Source organism: Megalops cyprinoides, chromosome 15 (assembly GCF_013368585.1).
Source record: "Megalops cyprinoides isolate fMegCyp1 chromosome 15, fMegCyp1.pri, whole genome shotgun sequence".
Taxonomy (NCBI): Eukaryota; Metazoa; Chordata; class Actinopteri; order Elopiformes; family Megalopidae; genus Megalops; species Megalops cyprinoides.
In genome coordinates, this window is record NC_050597.1 from 3831752 (window position 1) to 3844412 (window position 12661).

The 12661-nt window shown below is 42.0% G+C and overlaps 1 protein-coding gene across 1 annotated transcript in view; it reads left to right on the top strand.

Moving 5' to 3' along the window:
- The window catches only part of fbxw4 (F-box and WD repeat domain containing 4), a 39087-nt gene that overhangs the window by 18601 nt on the left and 7825 nt on the right, over positions 1 to 12661 (top strand). Inside the window, exon 6 of the mRNA XM_036547425.1 lies at positions 6096 to 6161. Within this exon, the coding sequence (XP_036403318.1) occupies positions 6096 to 6161 (66 nt within the window). The remainder of the gene's footprint in view (positions 1 to 6095; positions 6162 to 12661) is intronic.

Consider the following 12661-nt stretch of genomic DNA (forward strand, 5'->3'; position numbering starts at 1 on the left):
TAATCATTTGTAATAAACTTTTTATTGGCTTTAAATTTGACAGTTACTGGTGCTGCAGTACTTGGATTCCCACTGTGTCTTGCTATGGAACAGTGACTTTTGCCTGCAGTTCCAAACTAAAGCTGTGCTGTTAACTGAAAATTTTAATGTAGTTTAAATGGGGTGTATTTTTAAGAATGTGTTGATCTGTATGGTTATGTTCATTTTTTTGTGCTGTATGTGTTGAACACTGCAAGATGCTGAATGATGGTGATCTCCTCCTGAATGATGCTGATCTCTTCTGTAAAATATGCACTAATATGAAGTATTCAGTTCTAATTAACAATCAGTTACAATTCTTATTTTTATTAATTGCTCAGGGCGACTTACAAAAGTCACATTTCACTGCATTACCATTGACAGAGAGCTGATTCGGGTTAAACACCTTGAACAAGGACACAATGGCAGTGCCAGACCGGGGAACGCAACCTGCCACTGTAAGGTTACAAGCCCATGTCCTTAATCACCGTGTCACACCGACGGCCATTCAGCAGAGAGACAGGCCTGCTGGGTACATGGAGTCTGTAATACCAAAGAGCATTTTAAAGTGAATAGAACAAAAAAAAGCCAAGTAGAAGAGGAAATAGCTGCTGAAACTGAGAGTTACACGGTGAATTTCCTCAGAGACACGGTGAGAGGAGAGGGCTGGTGAAATGCAGAAAATAGCAATGGACAGACCTGCAAAAATGAGTATTACCCAGTATGTATGCAGAACATTGCACCAGAGTGCATGGGCACTCAGGAACCTAATCAGAACCATTGTAGAATGGACCATTGTAGAATGGACCAGAATAAAAAAGTAGAAGTGTGGTTTGTCCTTGGCTGTTGGAGGATTACTTTTTGCACACTGGTCCCATTTTAGTGCCATACAATTGAATGGAGCAGGAGTCAGCTCCCTGTTTGCAAGTCTTGACCACTGCAAAGAAGCAGGGCTTTGCATCTGTATCTTTGTATCTGTCAGTCACAAACCAGCTCTCTGATTCTTGGGTTACAGTGCTAGTTTTAAAAAATATATTGCTGTATTTTATTTCAAGTTTCCTTACACTGTTCTAGCTGATCCAAAGCAGTTTGATTGACAGATGAAAAATGATGGACTGTTAAAAACACTGTTGGACAATTAGAGACCTTTAGCTTAAAAAACGTGGCACCTGGAGGGTGTGTTGAATAAAATATATACCCTCTCTGTAGGCCAATCATCTCCCCCTGTGATTTGGGTTTGAATTCTGATTGGCCTGCAACCATATTTAGATTCAGTTTTGAGTTTATTGTCCCCCTGTGAGAAAATGTGTTCCTCAGCTTAATAAGAGAAACTCACACGAAGAGTACAGGTGCAGAACCAAAGGTCAGGGCCCACCACCATCAGAGGGAGAAACTGACAAGTGTTCAGCTTACACAGAAAGTGCAATAATGTGGACATGGGCTGTTCCTGGGCTTCCGTCATCAGTGTTTTAGTGTTTTAACAAAGCAGAAATAAAGCTCTTAAAGAAAGTGATTTTCCTACCCTGGAAATGTAAAAGGTACAAAGAGATCTTGGGGGCATTCAGGAGCGAGGGGCATCAGTAATAAAACATTAATAAAATGCTCATAACATGGGGAAGTCTCATAATGGTGACCAGATTATCCCAAACGAGAGGCAGAAGTGAGTTGGCGCTGAAAGGGACATTTGGAGGCTTTGAACCATGGACCAACCATGGAGATTTTCAGCAGACAAAATGGCCCGAGGGTCACTTAAGGTGAAACGCACACAAAATGCACACTTTGAAATATTGTGTTACAAATGTAGGATTTTTCCCAATTTAAGAAATTATAAATTTTGTACGTATTCAGTTGATCTTGGCATTCTGTGCAGTGACGGCATGCTGAACATTTACTTTTTTATTAATGTGAATAAAGAGTAAATTCTGATCAGGAGATGTATGTGTTAAAGTGCTTTGCATTTGCACAGGTTGTGCATAAGACAGTTAACATGTTGCTCTGGATCTGAACACCTTGAAGGCAGCTTTCACAGCTCCTGTTCACCATGGAGCAACGTCAGACTCGCAGGTAAAAGCTCCATGTTGCTAATCCTGCTACCAGAGAGAGACGCTTAAAAAAGAGAAAGCAGAGGCCTGTTGGGCAGTGTTCACACACACAGGCAGCAGAGAGGTGAAGGAGGCTATGGAGGTGGGGGCTGGCTGGTGGGAGGGAGGATTGCTATGACTACGAATTCTGGTGGGAATGGGTGTGGAGTGGTTGGGAAAATAGGGTTTTTCTTTCGAAAGATTGCACACAAGTACGCACGGGCTGCGTTCTACCAATGTCAATAAATGGGAATGTGATTAAGCTGTGAGATTTGCTCAGCAGTTAGAGTCAGACCTTTTAATTAGCCGATGTTCATTGCATTATAATTAGATGCAGTTTGTTTAATTTGTTTAATGATGCTACTTTGACCTTGTTTTGTATCAGTGTGAAACTATATTCATGAATGAGTAAGTGATAGTAGTGTATGTAAGGTTATGAAAATGAAAATTGTATGACCTTCAACATTGTAAAAATGGGGTAGTCATTTGTCTAAATTTGAACGTCCATTCCATGTTCCATTTTCCGTCCAACAAAACTATAACAGTTATTATTCCTTTTGTTGTGTTTCTCTAAAAACGTTTTGCTGCGCGTTTGTAAAAATGAAATTATTAAACAACATTAGTAATGAAATAACAATTGATAACAATAACATTAGAAAGTAATTTTCATGCCATTTCAACTTATTTACCAATTCATGCCATGGTTGGTCTTGAACTTGGTTCATCAAAGGTTAACTTGTCTATACAATATTGTACTGACATACGTTTCTGAACTTTCAGGAATAAAAAAACTACTTTATTTAGGAAAGTCCTGAAAGCAGAAGAAGTATGTATGTGTGGAGTTGTTTATATGGGTGTATTTATAGCTTCCTCAGGCAAGTAATTCATGTTTCATATGGATAATAGGATAATCTGCACCAATTATTTTAATTACTTACATTTGCAATGCTAGGACAGTGGTTATATGGGACAGAGGATTGCTAGAAATTTTCATTGCAGACATGGCACTTCCTTCTAGAATCTTCCACACCAGTTCACACAGTTTGTTCCAAAGTAGCGCAGTGTGAAGTTTATCACTGTGGTATGCATCCGATCGAAAACTGGAAAGAGGATAAGAAAACGGCCTAAATTCGCAGCCTGTGCATCTGAGAGTTTTCGAGAAAAGCGGCAGGCCGCGGCTTGCGCCGGCCTTGGGAAAAAACGCGGGTCCGTTATGTGCGGTAGGTTGTGTTGGGTCGGCTATAACAATGTTGGTACTGTTGAGGCTAGTTTCTCAGCAGGGGCTGAATCAAAGTTTGTGTGACCCCAGCACTAATTTCATGCTACACAGTACTTCGAATAATGATGTCAACTGATTAGGTTACCAAAACGGCAGCGCTGGCCGTGAGCCCTGACATGTTCTAATGATCTGCAGGCATACTGCATTTTTTGGGGCAGAAGGGTTGGAGGTGGGGGTGTTTTGGGGGGGGCTCAGAGATGGAGGGGGGGTTTCTGGTCAGGGTGGGAGGGAGTGTACCCACATGAGGTGAGAGAGGCTTTGACCTTTACAGCTATAATATCACTGGGAGTCCCATTCAGATCAATCAGAACTTGTCTGTAAAAAAAAATGTATTTAATTGTGCTGTTCTATTTTTCCTTCCTTCCCTCCCCTTTTTTTCCACAGCCAGACTCAGTGAGGGATGAGTAATCGGAGTAATAGAGAGTAATAAGGCCCTGAACGAGAGAGCTTGCCTTTGCCCCTATTGTATCTAGTGTCACAACAGGTCAGAGGTCACAGAGCCTGCATATTCTATTAGGGCACACTGCCTTCATTGGGGCAAATTAGTTTACCCAACAGTAATTAAAATGCCAGCGCAGGCCCACGGAGCTGAATACGCTTGATGGGTCACCACTAACCGAGCTGACAGCCGTCATGTCTGTCCCTGCCAATCTGCAGGGGCCTTCAGTGGAAAACCCAACCGAAGCCACCAGGCAAAGCTGCCAGACTGTTTGTTCCAACCCTCTCTCTCTCTGTGGCTTCATCTCTTGCCTTTCTTTTTTTTTTTGATGGCTTCTCTTTATTTCTACTTTGTTTCTATGCTTTAAGCCTATCTGTGTGTGTCTATGTATCCCTCCCTCCAGAATCTGTGTTTTGATACAGCTAGAGTTGTAGCAGACAGCTTTTCTTTTCTCTCTCTTGCTTCCTCACTCTCTATCTCTTTCTCTTTCTTTCTTTCTTTCTTTCTTTCTCCCTCTCTCTGTCTCTCAGTCATTACCTGGCAGCTCACGTGGGGAGAGTATTTTCTTTTCTTCTTTGTATTCCTTTCTTTGTGCCTATTTTTGTTTATTTCCACCCACGTTTGAAGGTTCCCTCCTCCTGAGAGTTTCCTCCCTTAGGGTCTCCCAGAATTCAATGTTTCCTTGTTGTCTCCTTATCCTTAGAATAGGGAATCTCTGCCCCCCTGTTCCTTGAACACCTTTCACACTCATCCAGCCTATTCCAAATGGCCCCAGGGTCTGTCTAACACATGGTTGAGGCTATTTGGTCATTCCATTGTGTCCATCTCTGTTGGGGTAGGTGTGTGGTTTGGTGGAGAGACGGGGAGGGGGGTGTAATGGGGTTGTCTAAAATCTTAGGTTTATATTCAGATGGGTCATGGTTTTTTGTTGTTGTGTTGTGCCAAAATGGCACATAAAGTTGGTGTCTGTGTATACTTACTCGTTTTGTTGTTATTTGTGCTAGTGTGGCATAGTGGTAAGAATCAGGGCTCGTAACCAAAAGGTTGCTGGTCCCAATTCCCCGCTGGGGCACTGCTGCTGTACCCTTGGGCAAGGTGCTTAACCCAGAACTGACTCAGTAAATATCCATCTGTATAAATGGACAACATGTAAAAACTGTTATCTATGCAAGTTTCCCTGGACAAGAGTGTCCGCTAAATGACAGTAATGTAATGTTTGGTCTGTGTGCAGCATGGACACACCACATTCAAACCAGCGTGTCCCTTCTGTGAAGCTGTACCAACCATACAGGTGCCACCGGGGAGGGTCACAGCAGGGCACCGTCAGCGTGAATAGAGAACGTTTTTTTTTAGCAGCCAGTTATGTGAGTCCTGAGGCATTGTACGTCTCACCTTTGTGCACAACATGCTGAGGGGCGTCGTCCGCTCCTCCACACCACAGAGCCCCGGGAGTGAGGGCCCTGGCAGTCCTGCTGGGGGGCTTAATCCCCCCCCCCCCCCCCCCACCATGCAGTCAGGTCAAAACCACAACCGAAATGAAAAGAGCAGAATCCACACCCCTCTGCTCCCCACGCTCACACACTCCCCACATACCTGCGCTGCTAATTTCAGCCTGTCACCCCAATCAAAGAGGCACCGAATCCTTTTGTCTCTCTCCCCCCTTTTTCGCTCCTCTCCTGAAAGAGGGCTTGTTTCTGACTCTCAGACCTCCCCTCACCCCAAAACAAGGTCTTGCTTTTCTTTGTAATTGTACGAGATAAGTCTCTCTCTTTTTTTTAAATCTGTTTTGAGATGACATTTAAAAATGTGCGCAAATTATTTGATGGAGCTTAGTAGCGATGACCTCCACCATTGTCATTGAACAAAGCCAGTCAGTAGTTCTATGGAAAGAGCACTAGAGGACCCTAATTTTAGAATAACTGTTTATTTAACATGTATTTTAAGAGATAAAGGGAAGGGTGATGAAGTCTACAAGCCTAAGGCACAGTAATTTTAAGAATAATCTTTTTATTATCTTTCAAAGTTGTTTACACAGCAGTATCAGAGAATAAAATAGAGAAAAAATAATTTAATGCCATTAATGTCATGAGACGCAAAACTACAGACTGACATTTGTATTGATGGAAATTCTACTTTGATTGGAGGCACTGCGTACTTAGTTTAAGGGAAGTGTCTGTGTTGCTTCGTTCCAATGTGCAGATGTGTCATTTGTTATTTCTTTTTACTCACAGACTCACTGACTCTCTCTCTGTCTCTGCCCCCCCCCCCCCACCCCCAGCTCTTTTGTTACAGGCACGGCGTGCTGCGATAATTTCTCCCCGCTACGCATTTGGGACATTGAAAGGTAAAGGGTCAAAGCAACAGTGACTTCAGCGGTCATAATCGCTTATACAGACATGTACGATGTATAATTGCATCTGGATGTGTAATAGTCCCTGTAAACTTAAACTTGATTCCGTTACTAGTATGTAGCATGTGGCTTTTAGACCTGGGTTGTGAAGTTTTTTCAAGGAATTTTATTTCAAGGAATTTTATATAGTTTTCTTTAGATTTGTAGTAAACTAGCCTCCCATCCAAAATTGGAGCCCATTCCGGTGAGTGTGCAAAGGCCATCTCACGTGTAAAAGTGGACACTTTAAAATGACAGTTGTCATTCCAGTAGCTTTTCAGGCCTGAACGGTGTGCTTTGTCTAAGAAGTTCAAAGCAGGCATGAAAATTCCTGTGGTAAAAGCACTGGGCTTAAACCTGATACAGCCTAACTGGCTTTTGTAATTCCTGCGCTTTACCTACCAAATTAAACCTTTTACACATTGTATGGGGGAAAAATAAAGGGGCTTCCGGGACACAAAATGACAAGGAAATTCAAGAAGTTTGAGATTTCGAGGGGGTGGGGTGGGGAGTTGAGAAAACGTTTCCCTGGAACTAATATTTTCTGTGGCAAAGAGGAGAAATTAAAATGAAGTTTTGAACAGGGTTGGGAGTAATGAGCAGATGGGTTTCGGTTTGATCTTTGGGCCACAGACCTTGTGTGACAGACTGAGGGACATGGCTCTCAAAGGCAGCTCTGCTGGCAGATGTACTTACAGTTAAATAGGCTTTCATGCCTCGGTGCAATGTCTTTTTTCCTGTAGGGGGATCTACAACGACTTTCACAAATTGTGCACTAATTAAGGTTAAGTTTAAAGAAATAGCAGCTGCAATGAAAGCATGCCTTAATTTGTTTGCATGTGTGTGACAGTTTAGTAAACATATTAATGCATGCAGAACTCATGAACTCACGAACACATCGTGCTAAACTGTGCTTTTCTTCTGGGGTTTTACAGCATTTCATTTGAAGTTAAATTTGATTTTGTTGAATTAACTTTTTTGTTTGTTAAATCCCATGTAAAAATTGTCTCATATTTTTTCATATTGAGCTCATATTTTGGCTCATCATAAAAGCATACAGCACTGTATGAGTGACATCAATAAAAGAGCATAATCTGTCTGAATTATAATTTTAAAAGACAATTTAGGTGGAGTTCTGACTGTCATAATGCGAGTTGTTCCTCATCATACACGCCCACAGGTGACTGAAATGTAAATGTAACACCAAAGACGTCTGTGATCGCCAGTATTGATCAGTTTATACCAGCATGCGTGCCGTTTCGTAGACTCATCAGAAACCAGACTGTGTCGTCCATAAGAGGTGCTGTTGTTGTGCGCTGGTCTTGTTTGGAAGGCCTCGGCTGCCAGCACAGCACCAGCAGACAACCCCCCCCCTTTGTCATATCGTAGGGGTCAAATGTGTCTCACCATTATGTGTTTTTGTCAGCTAATCAGCACCTTGTGATCAGTACAAAGCTGCCAGCCACTCAGGCTATGAAGGCATAGATGGGGGCTGTGTGTCTATATGTGGGCTCTACTGTGTCTTTTCTCTTTTTTTTTTTTTTTTTTTTTTTAACATTTCCCAGACGGACCACCATCGTACCCTCTCAAACCAACCAACAGCTGTCAACAATTTAGCATTGCCTCTTATCATTATCCTATTTCCCCATTTTATGACAGCAAGCTACCATTACACAGTGTGCAATAAGCACATATTTGGCAGGTATGTTGTGGCTGCCGTTATGAAATTATTTAACAGTGTAGACTTGCATTAGAGTTCTTTTGCTGTGTTTGCTTACATCATATTTGTTGTTGTACTTGTTTGCTACCACAACTATGCCTTGGCTTACATGTCCGTGCAGTGAGCATGCCAACGGTTGGGATGTTCACAGGGCTGGAAAATGGCCTTTTAACCATCTGTCCTGTAGTTTTAGTCAGTGTTGAAGCCCCAGCAACATGTTCTGATCAGGCATGACTCATCATATCCCAGCAAACCCACTCTGTCACTGTATCCTTAAACAAGGTTATTTCACCTGAACTTCTACAGCAAACTGTTGTAATGTATTTAATGTCCGCGCCTATTATTAGCCAGTCAGCAAACTGAATCTATGAATGTTATTTTCATCTATAAATTTGGGTTGTGAGAATATTCGCAGCAGCCAAAAACATATCCCCTTCACATGACTGCTGTATGTTCTCTTCCTTTGCCAGCTTTCGAGTAAAGACCGTGATGGAAGTCATAATCCAACAGCCATATTCTGACAGGATGCTTTTGGAAGAACTGCAAATCAGACCAGATCTGTATACATACTCTCACTGAATCCTATTTCAGGGTGAGGGGAGCAGGCACTGTGTGATGAGTGAGAAATTATTAAGATTTATTTTATTATACTGTAGAGGAGGACCAAGTAAACAGTGCATGGGGTGAGGATTTATCTGATTTGAAACTGAGTTGATGTCTGCATTCCCTGTCTTGGAGGGCCTGCAACAGCGGCACTAAAATAACCACGTCAGGTCTGTCCGATGTACACTTTGGTCCGCTCCCACCCCCATCACGATCGCTCCTGGCATTTCCGCGACCTGGAAGTGTTTTCACAGCACATGTGTGTGAGTTGGGTCGCGGTCCCACCTCAGATAATACGTCTCCGTGCTCTTGCGCTATCTGGCCGTTTCTCGTAGGCCTGTCATAAATACAGAGGCACCACGCTAACGTTGTAGGTTTGCCAGCTTTAAATCTACTCCAGAGATATACATTTCAAAGAAAACCTGCATATGCCATTGCGTTTTTAAAACGGATAACGCATTTTTGGATTGGCATAAACTGAATGACTGTAGTGTGTGTGGAGGCAGTGGAGAAACACTGGTGTGATATGTTCTCCAGTCAGAGAGCCACAATAGTGCACATATAAGCCAATGTTCCATGCATACAAACCAATGAATTATGGCCTGGTTTGGTGCCTTATAATTAAATGGTTGAGATTTCTACCCTCCGTTTGTTCATTGGCCTTACTTTTAGATGCACATGTGTCCTGTAAACAAAAACCTATCACACTGTAACAGGCAGTTCCAGTTCTGCTCAGCCAGCCTGTATTTTTCCTCCTCACCGATGTCCCTTCATGCTAATTCTCCTGGTCAAAGGCACCCAACGTGATGCTGCATGAACTAAAACAGGGAAAATATCTGATTGGATCTACCAGGATGAGCCCTGTTAGGACTGTTATTTTGGTGCGTGCCTACTCTGTCTGACTAAACACGTACCCTGGGGGTTAACTTTCAAAAACATGGATATTTACATAAAACTTCAAATAAAGTTCTAATTTGTTCTAATTGTTTGATTGTAATTGATTGTTCTAAAGTTCTGATTTGATGCACAAATAAACACTATATAAATAATACATTTGAGAACAGTCCTAAATGTGCTTTAAAGTTGTGCATATAGCTATGTGTTACTGTTGCTGTGTTGCTATTAACAGCCGCAGTGACTGTGCTTATCAAACTGCCTTGCCACTCTAGGGTGTAGTGCACTTACAGCTCAGAAAGAAAACATCTTTATCTCTTTGTTTACCCACTTTCAGGATAAAGTCAAGTGCTCCTGACATTTTTTTTTTTTCTCTAACATGTTAACAAAAGATTTTTCGGCTGCTTTTGAACGCCGCACGTTGGCTACAAGAAAGAGACGAGCAAACCGAGATCACTCGTACCCCCATGGCTCCGCACCCAGCTGACCAGCTGGTGGGAAGCGCGGTAACAGGGAATGAGGGATACAGCCAGGCCCGTGCGGGGGGGGGGCTGCCACCTCCCACCTCCCACCTGGCTCCCCTTTCATTCTGATCAGGTGTGCATGAGAGGCAACTGTTATAAAAAGGAAAAAAAAGTAACAAAATCAGAGATTGAAGTCATGCCAGAAACCATAATGAAAGCAGCACAATGTCAAAACACCGCCAGATGCCTTCATTACAAAAGGTGTGGTGAGCAAGAATATGCGTCCAATGGATTCGCCGCGTTGAAGAGATTGCCTCAGGCGATCTGAACTTAGTGCAGAAATGTGTCTCCTTGTTTTGCCACCATAGCGCCGTGTTTCATTAACAGTGATCTGGCATTGTGAATAGTCACAGTATTTGCCTCTGATTCATTTTTTTTAATCGTCCTTTGACCAGTGAAAGAAACAGCCGTTAACCGCGGCCTGAACATAATGTTAGTCTTTCTGATTGTATAGCCTTTCAGCTAAAATGCCATCAGCTGGATTTGGTTGAGCCTGTTTTATTGTTGCTGTGCAAACACAAGCCAACCAGACTTTGGCTTATATGGTGCATAAAATCAGGAGCTATTCTCCCATTGTTGTATTGATTCTTAATTTAAAACGTTTCTTTTTTTCCCCCCCTTTTATACTCAATTTTTCTTTGTCTTCCCGTCTTTATTGTATGAAGGCCTATGCAGATCCATACAAAGTGATCCCACACAAGTGGCGCTTCAAAAAAGACCCCCAACTTTCCCCGAGTCCTCCGCTCATGGATAAACAGAAAAAAAAAGCCATCAAAGAATCGCACAATTGCTCTGAGAATTCCTGGCATTCTTTGTAGTAAAAGAGGGTTAAATGTCTGAATTTGGGGGTTGCTGTGTTATACAAATTGTAATCTCATTGTTTTTAAGAGAACGCGTGTGGCATTTAAAAGTCCCCATTGTTGCAGCCAACATTCCTGGCCAGTTTTTTCGGCGGCGGCGATCCCAGCTCTGTGCTAAATTGGTTGACGTGCAGCGGGTGCGATGCCATTCCTGTTTGTTTTACAGCGTGAAAACCCCAGCGGGATTCTTTATGTACCTGTCTCAAGCCCTTTCAAGAAAATGACTGTTTCCCATAGCCTGCCTGTGCCAGTTTATACTCCAGACTTAACCTTACAAGAGCTCCAACAAAAAATGACCTCTTTTCTATGGTCCCAACACCCAAAGAAAATGTCCTTAGCTTTTCCTTTTTAAAAATCCATCAATTCATTAATAGGCCCTTTCAGAGAATGTGTGTGTGGCCTACATGTTCAGTAAAGGTAAAGACTGTCAGAGCTTCCAGCTCTGAGGCTTTGGCTGACATGTAGTAACTAGAAGTTCCATTGTGGTCTCTGGCTTTTCTGGTTTATAGTCAGTGTGATTAGTTATTATTAGTTATTACAACGAAACAATATACTAATGTTAATAAATGAAATTAGCAGATTTATGTGCTATGATTAATGGGAGTTAAATTTTCAGTGTAGTGGCTACTTGTAAATTGGCTAGTATGGCAGAGTTTTTTAGCAGACATACTGATGAGCAAACTTTTTACATCTACATTTAATAAATAAATGACAAAATGAACTTAAAGAAATGGTCCCAGTGTAGCATCTCCCCTGCAGTGTTTTTTTAAAGAGGATTCCATACAGCCTTCAGCTTCTCATGCCATCTTACAGACTTTTTTGGTTTGTAAAAATTATGTTAAATCAGAAAAGCACTGTCTATCAGAAGTGCAAAACATTTCCCTAAGGAATGGGGTTAATCCTCCACATTTTAGTGATCAGCCAGAAAGATCAGCTAGTGGAGTCTTCTGTGTCAGTGCATAAAAGGGGAAACTGCAAACTATCTGCCAAAATAGTGTCTACTGAATCTGAAAAATTATGCATATAAATATTAAATTGATAAATGAAAAGTTAAATATGAAGTGTATTAAAGCTGAACTTTAAAACGTTTTTGTGTTTTTTGGGACACACTTGTGTGCAATGCCCTGCAGCATAGACAGCTCTTTTCAAAAGGCTGAACTTTTTTTTTAAGTTCCAAGAACAATTCAGTAAATACTTTAAATTAAACCAAACCAAACACTTGGTGCCATTCATATACCTTCTAGTTGAAATGGTCTGTGACTGATAAGAAGTATAGTTTATGATAAAAAATAAACCAAATAACAGATCTCAGACCCTGAGGGACCTCTGTTTTTAACTGATTTTGTGTTTGCCTTAATTCATGTCTTTCTCTAGGCATCGGAATGATTTTATGTGAATGTATTGCAGTGTACTCTTTAGACATATGGCCATGGAGGGTGTGAACATTCTTGATCATTAGTATTAGGAGGATCTTTCAGGGACCGGAGATTTCTCAGCTTTGGAAATTGGCTGTATTATGTGCTGCTGTAACACTTGTACGGCTGCAGTTACATGCCATCATGTGTGTTGTTCGTGCCCAGCGATTTCAGCCTGTCAGTCTAGCGGAATCCTTCAGCCATAACCAGCCTGTCCATCTGGTGTCACTTCCTCGCCTCCCTGAGCCTGGCCAAGTTCAGAGCCCTCCTCTCCCCCCACGGAGGCCATTAGCCTGCATGCAGATGGAGGTCAGTGAGGATTAGGGAGAGGTCAGCCCCTTATGAGGAGCCAGTCACCTCTGCTTTACACTAAGAAAACAGATCTGCTGTCTGTTTTTGTACTTTGTTAGTGTGCCCTTTTTTACAGTTGAGGTGTTTC